Source organism: Urtica dioica, chromosome 7 (genome assembly GCF_054948205.1).
Source record: "Urtica dioica subsp. dioica isolate 48M chromosome 7, U.dioica_male_clone48M_v1_H2, whole genome shotgun sequence".
NCBI lineage: Eukaryota > Viridiplantae > Streptophyta > Magnoliopsida > Rosales > Urticaceae > Urtica > Urtica dioica.
Genome location: NC_142762.1, coordinates 38211438 through 38226326, shown reverse-complemented (window position 1 = coordinate 38226326; position 14889 = coordinate 38211438). Strand labels below are relative to the sequence as shown.

The following is a 14889-nucleotide window of genomic DNA, read 5'->3' as shown; positions in this document are numbered from 1 at the left end:
GAGCAATTTACCTCCCAGGATACAACGGCGGAAGCGAGAAGAGGTTTGCACCAAACGGACTTCTCCGGCGAACTACCCTGTAACAGAACTGAACACCGACTACAAAAAGAAAAAAACAATTTCTGGGAGAGAGAAGAAGCTGAGAGAAGCAGAGGAAACTATGTGTTTCTGTGTGTGTTCGAATGAGAAGAGCAAGCCTCTATATATAAAGGCCAAGGCTGCGTTGGTTTAAGTTCCAAAACTGTCCAGCCTTAAAAGCATTTAAAGCTAGTTATTACAACCATTTAAACCACCGTCTTCAACTCACGGCCAAGTGAACAGTCAAACGTTTTTCAGCCTTAATGGCATTATTACACAGCCATAAAGAGTACTTAAAGCTCAAAGAACCATTGAATTGAAGAATCCAAACTGTTGGCTTTAAGTCTCAAAAGTACGCTCTGTCTGGTCGAGCTCATCCAGTTGAACTGGAATGACTTCGTCATTAAATCCAGTCGAGCTCGTCCAGTCGAATTGAAATGACTTCGTCACTAAGACCAGTCGAGCTAGTCCAGTCGAGCTCGTCCAGTCGAACTGGAATGACTTCGTCACTAAGTCCAGTCGAACTGGAATGACTTCGTCACTAAGTCCAGTCGAGCTCGTCCAGTCGAGCTCGTCTAGTCGAGCTCGCCTCGCCCAGTCGAGCTCGCCTCACCCAGTCGAGCTCGTCTAGTCGAGATCGCCTCGCCCAGTCGAGCTGGACTGACTTAGTCAGTTCGTCCATTCTGTCACTTTCTCAATGTGACATAAAGCATACTTCACACTTCAATTTCTCATTCATTCTAGCTCTGATTTTGGCAAAATTATAATCGATATTATACCCCATTCCGCAAGGAAGAATAATACGAAAGAATTATCAAATTCCGTTGAGTGGACCCCACTCCAACCTTTGCCTAAAATCAGCAACTTAATAGACAATAAATACTCAATATTGTCCAATTTCCTCTCTAATATTCCAACAAAAGAAAAGGACTATATTTGCTGTAGAGTAAACGTGGTCATGGGGTGAGAAATGTAAGAGAATTCTCTTCTCTTCTCTTTCTTTTTAAGGAGGAGAAATTTCCCTTCTCTTTAAACGAGGAAAGAGAATTCCGTTCTCTTTGTATTAAAGGGAAGAGAAGAGAACCCCAAAAAGCATTATCTTCTCTCTCTTCTCTTTCAAAAACCGTAGGATTTTTTTTTAATTTGAGCCATTAGATTGTTGACCATTGGAGATCCAATGGCTCATATTTTTTGACCGTTACAGCCCAAATATCACCGTTTTATATCCGTTGGAACCCCAAAAAATTTTAAAAAATTCATTTTTAACCCACTCATTTCTTTCTCTATAAATACACTCATATATCTCCAATCGTTTTACACAAAACACTCTCAAATTCTCTCATTCATCTACATCTCTCTCAAAATTCATTTCCCATACTTATGAATTTTATCATATAGTAATAATTTTATCATACACTTCAATGTTGCGTAAATCGTCTAACTCGTCTCGATCCCATCATCCACATCCTCTACCCCAAAACACACCTCCTACAATTTCTCCACCACCCCAAGATTCCCCGACCATCCAATTTCCTCAAAATTAGTTAGGATTAAACCAAATTCCTAATTTTGAAAACACCGAGTTTGACCCGACTCCATTACCTTCATCTTTTTACCAACCTCCATCATTCAACATAACCCAATATGAAACCGAGTTCAACCCAAATCCCCCTTATGTTCAACCACCTAGTCAAATCCAATTTCAAGTCCAAAATTCCCAACAAGCCCGAATACCACAAGAGGATGATGATGAAACCCAAGATCCTTATTTAATATATCGACACTATGAAAGTCAACATCATAACTGTTGGAATCGATCTAGGGTTTAAGAAAATAATTAACGCTTCAGTAAGCGGCGGAATTTTAAAAAATTTCTTTTACAAGTAAAACAGTTTTTACTAACCTAGACAAGTGCAAGTACATGTAATTAAAAACCAATATGAGCTAGAAGTTTACTAACCTTTCTTGAAGCTTGAACTTTGAAGAAGCTTTTGGAAAGTTTGCAACGCTCGTCTCCCCTCGCAGCACGTCTCTCTTCCTTTCCTCGGCACCTCGAGCAACCACGAAAGTTTCTATCACTAAATCACTCGAAAAGAAGGAATCAGTGAGTGGGCACTTTTAAACACTACGACTTAAGAACGAGTCTCGAAGTCGCAGAGCTAAACACTAGGTCGAGTGATGACCTAGGTGCCAAAACAAGAAAAATCGAAAATAAACTAGAAAGAGAGAGAGAGAGGAGTTCGGCCAACAATGTCTAGAAAGAGAGTCTCTCAATCTCTAACTTATGTTGAATGAATGGAATGAAGGGAATGAGGCCTCTATTTATAGGGGAGGTTTTACCTTCAATAAGGTAGTTTCCTCTTTCATTAAATATCACATATTCATGAGCAAATATTGCTCTCCTTCCCTTAGAGTCACTCGGCCAAATAGGCTTCTAGAAGCCCTTGGATTTGTTTCATTTTTTGTTCCATTCCTTGCTTGGCCGATTCCCATGTGCATCCATATGCAAATTTGTTTCCTCTTTTTCTTTTGGCAAGTATCTAAATACATTTATGCACAAAATAAACTCTCTTTCCTTGGGTATTATGGGCGCCCATCTCTCATCTAGAAGGAGCTTCTAGAAGCTTCTTCATTTGTTCATGACAACATGAGAAAAGCCCATTAAGAATTTTCAATAAAATTCTTACGAAATGAAATTAATTCACAAGGCCCAATAATCAAGTTATGGCCGAGTGACATTAAGTCATCAAATGAACTTGTCAAAAAATTTATTGACATTCATTTCATCCTATGTCTCAAAAGACAAAAATACCCTTTTGATAATTTTCGTTCTTGTTTTGACTTAGCTTCCAGTTTAACTATTCCTATCGATGTGATTCGTGACAGTGACCTCATGGACCCAAATGAACAAAGCTTGAGCTAAACACTTGGACTCAAAAGTTCACAAACCTTTTCCAAGTTTAGCTTAATGCCAACTGACTCCACTAAAGAGCTGACACTGAAAATCTCTCGGTTCAAATGAATTTATTTTCTACTCAAGAATTCACCTAATTGTAATGAGCGGATCCACTGAATATTATCTATGTTTACCCTTCATGAATGTCATCAGCTAGTCGGGATTTACTACATTACCATTTTACCCTTCTAGCTGTTATTTCCTCAACTCCTTTGTCGCTTGTGAATAAGTTAGAAACAATGTATTGACGATGAGCTAACAAGTCACATTGTTTCATCCAAAAGAGTCAGGACTCAATTTGGACACTGGCCAGTTCATTTATTCACACTCCAAGGAACAAATCATGAGGTGACATACATTGCATTTCAGCAATCTTGTACATGAATTCCATATCTATGAGAACTTCACAAAGTTACTCATGACAGACTCACAACTTAGTACTTCACCAATAGGCCTTGTTCGGAATCACATAGTGAGTCCGAACTTTGACTTTCTCAAATGAGAATACTAAGGTGTGAAATGGCATGTCTCATTTCAGGATTAAGGTAAGCATGATGCAATTCATACATAGTGACTTCGAGACATAAGAGGTTAAATGGTTTGTTCTTATATTGTCTCTAGAAGTGCACTGGTCAATTCAATACCTTCAGAAGATACCTAGAAGAACTAGAGTCCCCAACTCTCAATGCCTCATAACCAGACATCATAGATTCTTCTAACAATCATACTGAGGTCAATAGTCCTTTGACCCTAAGATTGCGAATATATCGTTTTAAGCAAACTACGAAGAGTTTGTTCATGCAAATCTACATTTGTCTCTTCGTAAGTTGTTAAGTTTGTTTATGGACTAAAAGACTAAGGTTTTATCATAAAGCTTCAATCAAAGAAAGAATGAATGAACGTTTCAACTTTATTAATGAATAGATAGGCAATTACAAGCAAGAGTCTTCATGAGACTTTATTACATCAAATGTACAAAATAAAGACTACAACTCTTCTTGTGGGCACCATTGACAACAATAACCCCGAGGATGAGGAGGAAGACGATGAGGAGGAGACCGAAGAGGTGCAACCACATCATCCTCCAATCCAAATACCACAACCAAGACAACAAGAGCAAAGACCCCGAAAGAAAAGAAAGGCTCGATCCCACGTATGACAATTCTTCGAGCAAATAGGTGAAGGCTCTACCCCTCGAGGAAAATGTCTAGCATGTGGAAATGTCATCAAAGCTCAATATGGGGTTCAAGAAACTTCTTGTCAAAAACACCACTACAAGAAGTGTTCCTCGATCGGTTCTTCAAGTAATGTAAGTATTCACGATCCCTTAGAACATAGGCAACATTTAGTTGAGTACATCATTTTCACGAACCAATCGTTTAGTCATGTTGAGGATGAAGGTTTAATTAAATATGTTAGTTATTTGATACTTGGTATTCAAATTATTTATAGATCAACATTGAGGCGTGACGTACTCAAATATTTTTTGGAAGAAAAGGAAAAAAATGAAAACCATTTTATCTTCTGGAACGTTTAGTGTAGTCTTGACCTCTGATATATGGACGGCTAAATCTAGGATGAATTTTATGAGTGTGGTGGTTCATAACATAGACGAACAATGGAACCTTAACATAGTCATGAAATAATTACACACACATAAAAATGTCTTTGCTTTTTAGTCCCTTCAATTAAAAACACTACAAATAAAATACCATTACATTTAAATCAAAAATATATTTTAGGAGAAGAGAATTCTCTTTTAAGGGAAGAGAATTTCTCTCTCGTAGAGAATTCTTCTCTTCCCTTATTTTAGGGAATTCTCTACCAAAGAAAAAGAGAACTTGTGTTCCTTCATTTTGGCTCCGTTTACAGTAGAGGTCATACTGTGAATCTGTGATGATACACCTATTTTTTTTATGTTATGATAAATTAATGTAATTATAAATACATGTTTTTATATATTGTGACGCCGAACATCATTAATATCACGTGGAACTATTATTTGTTATCCCTCGGAAAAAAAACTATTATTTGTTTAATTTAATTCCATCAACAAAATCGGAGAGAAGCTCAAAAGATGAGTGTCCTCACAAAGCTTAGCCACGTCATCGCGCGGAAGAGTGACCATGACGACCCTACTGAGCGGGCCTTCTCTTGGTGGGCCCGGGAGGACCAACACCTGCCCAGATCCCACCACCGGCTCGACATAACACGAGACGCGGATAGGCTTAACCCCGTCCCCAAACACAGCCGAATAAGGGTTTACGGTCTCCAAGCCCGCACAAACTAGATCGCAACCGTTGAAGATGAACGGCTGTGATCGATCCATGTCATCATCATCGCCTTTCTCCAGCCACTCAATCAAGTCCATCACGCTCTCCATATCAGTCTCCCCCACCGCCCGAACCACGCCATTGGCAGCCTCTGCCACGTCACCCCCTCGAAGCCCCTCTGTTTGGACGCGGTTATAAACCATGCAATTCCCGAAGAACCGGTTGTCCAGGCTTAGAACATCCCTCGCGTCCAAACACACTGACATGTCCACAAGCCCATTGGTCACTCCCTTAGCTCTGCTTATACAGACCCAAAAGAGCCCACAAAGCGCCTCGAAAGCCCACGAGTTGTTTTCTTGAGGCCCAATAGCAATCTGGGCCTTGGCAACGCAGGCTCGGACCTTGTCGTCGGAGAAGAGAAAAGACACGGTTGTGTAGTTTGGGTCTACGGTCGGAACAATGGACGATGATTTCTCGATTGTGTACTTGTAGTGGTCGATCAATGAAGCGTAGTGAGTGATACGGTCGATATTTTGGTTGTCTTGTCTTCTGTGTGGGAGTGGATCGAAATGCGAGGCCAGCATTTTGCCCAAGAACGTTGACTGAGCCCAGGAATTGAGGAACACGGTAGCGCTAGTTGGGTCGCTCAGTAGGTGAATACAGCTTAGTCCAATGGCAAATCCACCCTCCTCAAATTCAGTCACCTATGCAGTGTAGTGATTCATGGAATGAATGAACCGTAAATTATATATAGCTAACCGTAAAACCAAACAGTAAATTTTTAGAAATGTTTTTATTTTGTGTACGTAATTGAATACATATATTAATCTTTAATGTATTTTTTTTTTAATCCTAAAAAGTTGGATTTGTTTTTTGCATGAGCTGACCAAAATATTACTAACTAGGGTGCTATAAATAAATTCAAATGAATTGTTTTATAAATAGTTAACTTTGTCTAAAATGAATTAAATGCTTAAATGTTACAAAAAAAATAATGCGCAAGTATATTTCATTAATATTTAATCTTGTGATTAAATATTTGAAAGTGATATATCATTTATATACAACATCAAAATTTTCAATAAATATGTCGAAAAAAATATATTAATAATGTAACTTTTTCTAATAACTTAATTTAGAACAGCTTATTCTGTATACTTTTTCGGGCGTTATAGAAATATGGTCAAAAGCAAATCTCTTTTTTGGGTTTTAACCCATATTTGCCAAACTTTAGAAATATAGTCAAACAGACAGCAAAAATAAAAAGTCTAATTTGCCCTTATCTATTAATTAACAAATGAGAAATTGTCTCATTTGCCATCAATTTCATAACATTTTCCCACTATCCACCAAAAGACTAATTTGGCCCAAAATGCCATCATCTATGTCAACAATGTTGACATAGTGAATGACAAAAATAGATGTCAACATTGTTGACATAGATGGTGTCATTTTAGACCAAATTAGTTTTCTAGTGGAAAGTGGGAAAATGTTATGAAATTGGTGGCAAATGAAGCAATTTCTCTTAACAAATTCGTCACTTTCTCTCTCCTACTTTTTTTTTCATAAAAACTTCAAAAAATCATATTTATCTCATATGAACTCGAAATTGAATGATTTCAAATCCTACGGATTCGTGACACTGAGATCTTCAAAAATAGATCTATTGTGTTTGATGAAAAATCATGTTTAATTCCATAGATATAGAAAAATCACGTTACTGCCTTAGACATGTAAATAACTGAAAATTTTCGGAAATCATTTGGAAATAAATGGAAACGTAAACATGATACATTAAACATGATTTTTCATCAAACACAATGGGTCTATTTTTTAAGATCTCGGTGCCACGAATCTGTAGGATTTGGAATCACTCAATTTCGAGTTCGAATGAGATAGATATGGATTTTTGAAGTCTTGATGAAAAAAAATGTTTGAAAAAAATTAGGAGAGAGAAAGTGACGAATTAAAAAACAAGAGAGAGAAATTGATGAATCTAGAAAAAAAAAAAAGTTATATTTATTTAAAGACAAATATGTAATTTTAACCTATTATACATCTAGTGTCACTTAATATAATTGACTATTTTTCTAAAACTCTCAAAACGTAAACTAAATCCCAAACTTTGAGTTTAAAGTGGTTCAGTTAGTTACAAAATTCTACTTTTTCCACCTAACTATGGTGGTCCAGTTAGTTTAATTCTTTTTCCTTTGATTTTATAATTCATACTAATTAAATAGTCAAAATAACATAAGTAAATTTAGCTAAGTGAGCCAAGAGTTCCACTTTAGGCAAAAAAAAAAAACATACTAAAAAATTCCTAATAAATTTAAGATTCATAATTTTTAAGGTGTATAGTATCAGATTATTTACCTGAACATAGAAAGTGGACCAGAAATAGGGTTTGTGATACATCTCCTCCCAATGAACAAGCATAAGCTCTCTGTCCCTATCAACACACGTCAGCCAATCCTCGACGCTCCCATTAACTCGGGCCTCGACGAGCCTGACTCCGGCGTCGTTGCACTTGACGGTCCACCGGCCTCGGTCGTCCCTCTTCAGCCGCCCCGTCATCGCCGGAAACTCGTTCAGAAGCTCCGACAGAGACTCCCTCAGCTTCCTCGAGCTCTCTCCGATCTCGAGCTTCTCTCCGATCGCGCCGATCGGAGGGTAGTACCACACCATCCGAACTCGGTTCTTCTCCATCAGACGGTCCAGAACCGATAAGGGATAGTACTTCCCGGGGCTCACCGGCTTTGTGCTCACGACGGTGCGTTTGCATATGTATCTGATCGCTGCCTTGTCATCGATGCTCATTTTGTATTTTTGGATGCGTGATTATATGTGAATATTGTAACTGGGGAGAGATTATTTATAGTTGGTAAGCGAAAATAGTGTTCGTGTTTGTGGGGGAAAATGTGTTTATCATGATCTTGAAAGCTGTTTTTTTGTTGAGTTTGGTTTTTCATTTGGTGACGTAAAAAATTAAAAAAATAAAGAGGTTGATTTTGTGTGACACGTTATTTCCGCATCAAAAATCTATCAAATAAAGTAAGAGAACTCAGAAGGCTAAATAAGTGTTATTTTGTCATTTGAAAAAAAAAAAAAAAAAAAACCACCTTACAAAATAAATGAAATCTTGAAACAAATAAAAAAAAAATCTGGAAATAAAAAGCGAATAGCAAAACTGTCCAAAATATGAAATATTAAATAAAAAACGTAAAAATATTATTTTGGAGCACGAAATTTTGCTAAAATCATCGGACACTATTCTTGTTAGCCTATTTCCACTCAAAAATCACTATTGATTCGTGAGATTCTGACGCCGTGTTATGATAATGCATGAGAGAGAGCGAGAGAGAGAAAAAAAAGAGAAGATACGTTGATTTGAATGAAAAAATGGAATAGCTTTTGGTTTCTCTAAATATATAACCATATGAAAATTGAAGTTTCGACATATAGTCAATCTTTGGTAAATTTTAAGTATATAACCATAAAATTTTATTGACAAAGCCTAAAAGACATTAATAGTTGTAAATATTCAATTAATTGTAAATAACCATCACATTCTAAAGGCACAAATGGAACTTAAAACGTTCAAACAATATTATATCACCATAATGATTATTTGCTTAATTTTTTTTTTAAATTGACTATTTAACATATCTCCAAATTTTAGTGGCTTAATAACACAATTAATTCATAGTTTTTTTAATTACTTAGGAGATCCCACTATTTAGGAACTAATTTTTTTTATTTTTGTAATTAACTACGGTGGAGTAAAGAGTATATTAGATACAATATATTTGACTTTACTTGCCACGTCAGTTTGAAGACTATTTTAAAAAAAATTAAAAAATACAACGTTGACTAAAAAAAACTCGTATGTTTCAAGTGGCTTAATTTGTATAATTTATAATAAAAGAAACTTCATAGTAACTAAGTCACTTTTAGGACGTTTTTTAGATATATTAAAAAATAAAAATAAAAAATTAATAATTATGATTTTAATAGATGTGGACGATACTACGAAATATCATTTGAAACTCTCACATGTGGCGGAAGAATACCATAAATATATTAATAAAATATAAATATAAAAAATACATTTATTTTAAGTTCCATCTCGTCAAGGTATTGTTTGGATCTTATTGCTCTTCTCTTATCTCGGACGACAATTTTAATTTTGAACACTCCCAATCCTTTATACACGTAAGGACTTTGACTAAATTTAGGCGTAGTCGCGATCGTTGGTCGGAGATGGTTAGGCTGGCTTTTGAGAATGCCGCCTCGGATGAAACACTCAAGACGAGAATGGTGAGTACGGCTCGTGCAAAAATGGAAAATGTTGAAAATTACTCAGCTTGCTTCCTCCACCATTGAAGGAGGTCGAGGTTGTTGCTATGCTTATGTCGATGAAGCCCGCTTTAATATACAAGTTGAACTCGTTTTTTGTCGCGGGTGGGAGTGGATGTCATTGATGTTTAATACACATGTTGAGAAAGTTCCAATTCCTCCCGCCAGCGAAGTTGTGTGTGCGCTCTTCGACCACCACTGGTGCTCCGTATTTGATCTCGTATGATCTATAACAACTAAAAATACATTCTTGGATAGAGTCAAGTGTAGATCCATAATCAAGATCCATAATTTTCACCTAACATATATAGATGAATTTCGAAATCTGAAAATTTAATTCCAAGATATAAAATAATAGCAAAACAATATAAATTTGACGTCGAAAAAAAGGTATTTTACCCATTCTTCGTAAGCCCCCACTCTTCCAACACATTAGCGATCACTCCTTCACGTTCTTTCCGGTGTGGCGCAGGGTCAAATGCTAGTCATTTTCTTACATACAAAAATTCTTAAAAAAATTATAGCTCTCTAACGTCGTTGATTTAATCGTCGTTGCTCCTTACTACGTCTCATGACTGCCTCCAATCATTTAATTTATTGTTTATGTATTGTTGCTTTCATTCTTCTTCTTGGGACGGTAACTTATTTTTTAATATTTGTAATAGTACGGATAGTCAATGATTTACCGTGATATATTGATGAAACAATGCATTGTATTCATTATTAACCATTGCTAACTAGTCATATATTATGCATAAGAAGTACGTTGCCGTTGATGTAAAAAAAAAAAAAAATGTCAAAATTGTCAAAGAGTTATGGTACACATTGAGATTTTTTTTTTTAAATTTTTTGAGAAAAAAAACTTATTTTTATTTTTTGAGAAAAAACTGATTTTTTTTTTACATTTACTAGAAAATTGATGAAAAATGACTAATTTATAAAAACAATAGAGATTAATTCGAAAATTAAGTCTAATCCGAAATCTTTCTTGTGAAATTGGAAGAAAAAGAATACAGTGTGCTAAAATTAAAATTAATTTTAGTTTTCGTTAATTTTTAATTGAATTTTAGCTGTGAACTTGGGCTGGGCCAAATATGAGTTGTCGTTTTTAAATTCTCACCGTCGTCTGTCGTTTACAAGATTGGGATTGTAATTTGCAACTATTCGGGTTTAGATTCTGCCGAGCAGAACGAGTTTCCAATCTTAACGGACCAACCACAATCACTTCTCTCTCTCTCTCTCTCTCTCTCTCTCTCAGCCATTATAGAGAGTCGGATCAATCAAAGAAGCTCTCGAGCGAAGCCTAAAGCAGATCAAGCATCGAGCCATGTCTGGTCCTGCAATCGCCGCCCACACCTTCTCCTGGGCCGCCGCGCTGGTCAGGATCTCTCCCTACACTTTCGCCGCCATCGGAATCGCCGTCTCTATCGGCGTTTCAGTCCTCGGCGCCGCCTGGTAACCCTCCCTCACTCTCTATCTCTCTCTGATGATAAGTGTCTGTTTCGCAATTCGTCTAATTCGATGCGGAATTCGCGTGTGTTCCGATGGAATTTTCCGCAGGGGAATTTACATTACTGGAAGCAGTTTGATCGGAGCTGCCATTAAAGCTCCTCGGATCACCTCCAAGAATCTCATCAGGTAACGATTCGCCAGCCCTGGTTTTTGGGATTCATCAAGGTTTTTGAAAGTCTCGCTCTTTTTCTGAATTTTGCTAGGGTTAGTGCGAATTGTTTCCCAGTATAATTAGGTTTGAGGCTTTAGTAATTATCGTGTGAGTGTATCTTTTTGGCGTGTTTTTTGGAAGTCAGATTTAAGTGTTGCCTTCCTAGTGTTTTCTGTCGAACACAGTTTCCTATACCTCCTATTTTCCCTTAGCAAAACCTTTGATTTTCGTAGATTCATAAGTTGAAATGAAATGGATGACTGAATCTCGCGCAATAAGAGCTGTGTAACAATCTGTGCTCAGTCATCTGTATTTGAACTCAATACCACGTAAATAGCACGTAGTAAAATATTATAGATTCCACTGCAGATATGTCCAGATTTAACAAAGGACAAGTTAACAATTATTTTCTAGCTTCGAGTTAAAGCAAGAGCTAGTTGATTTGAGAAAATTCAATAGTTTTGTTTCTCAAGTCAAGGAATCAATCAGCCATTCTTGAATTTCGGGAGCTTTTCCCTTCAAACCCCCTTTTTCTTATATCCGTTTTTCGGTCCGAAGGCATCAAAGTGTATTCACATGCAGAAATTGATCCAAAATGCATTTTCTTTATGAGCTCGTGATCACAGTACTAATCGGAAAAGTGGGTGTGTACTCGTGCAGTGTTATTTTCTGCGAAGCCGTCGCCATCTACGGTGTCATTGTTGCGATCATCCTACAGACTAAACTCGAGAGCGTCCCAACGTCTCAGATACATTACCCGGAGTCTCTTAGAGCAGGATATGCAATATTTGCCTCGGGGCTCATCGTTGGCTTTGCAAACCTTGTTTGTGGGTTTGTGTTCCTCCCAATTTCCCCCTTCTCACGTCTCCTTTGTCGTGTTCAAATGAAGATTGCTTATATGCCCGTTTTTGCCCACTTGCTATAACCCACCTTTTCATTTCGTCAAACAGATTGTGTGTAGGAATTATCGGAAGCAGCTGTGCTTTGTCCGATGCCCAAAACTCCACGCTGTTCGTAAAGATTCTCGTGATTGAGATCTTCGGAAGTGCGCTCGGGCTGTTCGGAGTGATCGTCGGGATCATCATGTCGGCCCAGGCGACATGGCCAGCCAAGGGAACCTGATTTTCGACTGTATTATTCGCTTTTATTCTACTCGGTATTCATTGGTTTTATTTGCATAAAGATGCGTACCCAATCGCACCTTGTATCTTATTTCATATTTTTCAGTAGCTGTGTAAGTCCCCCCTATAGCATAAGAGCTTCCTCTATGCTGAGTTGAATTGTAATTTTTTTTTTTTTTTTTGGTGGATGAAATCATGGTCAGAAGATGAGTACTTTACAATAATGGTCTCTTTTAGACTCTATGTAACGCTTCCGAAGTTTCTCGAGCCTCCGTGTTCCCCGAACTTTATAAAGTGAATCGAGTGTAATTTATTTCCACGCTCTTTGCATATTGCACTTCCACTTGGTACTAAAGCTTATAAACAAACAGTTACTAGACCAAATAACAGTTACTTGATATTCAGATTAAAATCAACTATTAGAGGAACATCCCCAAAAAAGGGCATACTATTCTGCTTCAGTTCCTCGCAATCTTCGGGACAAGCAGTGATCGGGTCAAAGATTTCTCGATCTTCGAGGACAAACCCTTGTTTGATCCGGCCCATGCGCCGAGAATGAAGGACTTGGTGGGCCACGACTGGCAAGCGAACGGACTGGTATTCCTCGAGAGCGCGGTCCAAACCTTCCTTTCCAAGCTTCTCAACACAAGCGCCCAAAACGGCCGCGTCAAGCAGAGACATGTTGGTGCTTCTGAGGCCGTGAGGGGTCGTGGGGTGAGCCGCGTCCCCAACCAGAACCACCACTCCGTCCCAAACCAGCCTCTCCAAAGGATCGCAATCGTAGATCACGTTCACAAACGGCTCTCTCGTCTCTTTCATCGCACGGGCTAGGCTTGGGCTCCAAGTCTTCTCCGCCTCTTTTCTCATCTTCTCAACCGCCTCGTCGCTCACTTTCATCGTCACCGAGTTTCCCTTCAATTCCGGCTCCGCTTGGTTCACGTACCAAATCCAGTTGAGCTTCTCGTTCGGGAGTTCGTACAGAACGGCGCGAGTCTTGCGGCCCAAGTCAAAGTACAAGCATTTCCCCAAATCAGGATAGGCTTCTTTGACGGCCGCGACGGTCTTCTTCGAGCTCTCGTCCTCCGAAAAATCGAGAATCCCTCTCCAAGCACAATACCCTGCATACCTGCAATTCATTCGTGTTTATTGTCGCATCAAACCACGATTTCGTCGAATTTTTCGTCGAATAACAATCACCTCGGTTTGACATCGGGGACGAAACTGCGGCGGATCGAAGAAAGACACCCATCCGCGGCAACAAGCAAATCCCCGAATATCTCAACGGTCTCTTCAGAGTGAAGCTTTTTAGCGTAGACTTTCACCGACTTTTTGTCAGCACAGACATTAAAGGAGAGAAAAACATGACCCCAGAGGAATATATCGCTGGGAAGAGCATTGTAAAGAAGAGAATGAAGATTGGCCCAATAAGCCGCTCTGAAGTTGAATTCCTCGTCTCTACTCAACGCCCTTACCACCTTCTTCTCATCAACGTCCGTTGCCTGATTCTGTACGACGCAAGACTAAATTATAAGACTACAGACCAATTAGAACGTGACACGTATAGTTTATATTTGTGCAGTTATTGCCTGATCAATAGCGAGTGGGAGAGTGGTGTTCTGGAGGAGGTGAGGGTGGTTGATCCAAGAGTTGATGACGTGGCGAGAGAGGGGGTCGAGGCTGAGGCCGGCTCCGGTGGGACTTCCGGTCGGCGGCGCCGGAGATTTCTCGATGACCGCCACGTCCCAACCCGCCAAAGTGAGCGCGTGTGCGCACGATAAGCCAGATATGCTTCCTCCTACAATTATTGCCTTATGTCTTTTCTTCATCTCACCGTCGCTCATTTCTTTCGCTCTCCAACTCTTATCTCTCTCGTTGTTGTTCTGGGTTTTTAGGAGAGATTAAATGGAGAGGAAAACGTCAAATAAATTAAAATAAAAGAGGGTGATTGAGTTGGGTGATAATGGTCACATGTTTTTGCCAATTGGTTGGATATACCATTCCACGTGACCTGAATATTGACTTTTTATCTGCTTAGAGGAAAAAAATTGCATTGATAAAAAGGAAATCTAATCTTCTATTTTGTTGTACACATATATGTTATAAAAGAAATAAATAATGTACGACATTTGGTATATTAGTTTGAAATTGTTTCTTCAATATGATGAAAATTTAGTAAACTCGTATCAAACTTCAGTGTTGAGTAGAACATTATAGTTTTGGTGTTCTCAGAGGTATACATGCTCGTGTGATAATCAATTTTTGAGAGATTTATCAGCCTTTTTTTTAATGAAGAATGAAGTATACACATACTTTTCCAATTTTGATTAATGAAATTAAAATGTTAATGTGTTCTTACACATATTTTTACCATATTTCTCTTGTAATATGAGTATTGTTTCCTTTAATATACTACGAGCATGAATTAAAATGTCACTCATTCTC

At 38.1% G+C, this 14889-nt stretch overlaps 3 protein-coding genes across 3 annotated transcripts; 1 reads left to right on the top strand and 2 right to left on the bottom strand.

The window, feature by feature from the left end:
• Window positions 1-5003: 5003 nt before the first annotated feature.
• Window positions 5004-8124, bottom strand: LOC149391359 (protein ECERIFERUM 26-like). The gene is made up of 2 exons (XM_089619978.1): window positions 7681-8124; window positions 5004-6011 (listed from the first exon to the last, which is right to left on the bottom strand). The coding sequence occupies exons 1-2, from the start codon at window positions 8122-8124 to the stop codon at window positions 5070-5072; spliced, it is 1386 nt and encodes a 461-aa protein (XP_089476104.1). The 3' UTR covers window positions 5004-5069.
• Window positions 8125-10905: 2781 nt separating this feature from the next.
• Window positions 10906-12764, top strand: LOC149391358 (ATPase, F0/V0 complex, subunit C protein). The gene is made up of 4 exons (XM_089619642.1): window positions 10906-11118; window positions 11224-11301; window positions 11987-12157; window positions 12277-12764. The coding sequence occupies exons 1-4, from the start codon at window positions 10991-10993 to the stop codon at window positions 12446-12448; spliced, it is 549 nt and encodes a 182-aa protein (XP_089475768.1). The 5' UTR covers window positions 10906-10990; the 3' UTR covers window positions 12449-12764.
• On the bottom strand, window positions 12582-14398 carry LOC149391357 (FAD/NAD(P)-binding oxidoreductase family protein). Its single transcript, XM_089619644.1, has 3 exons — window positions 14034-14398; window positions 13645-13952; window positions 12582-13573 (listed from the first exon to the last, which is right to left on the bottom strand). Exons 1-3 carry the CDS (start codon window positions 14286-14288, stop codon window positions 12838-12840), a joined length of 1299 nt encoding a protein of 432 aa, XP_089475770.1. The 5' UTR covers window positions 14289-14398; the 3' UTR covers window positions 12582-12837.
• Between the last annotated feature and the right edge of the window lie 491 nt (window positions 14399-14889).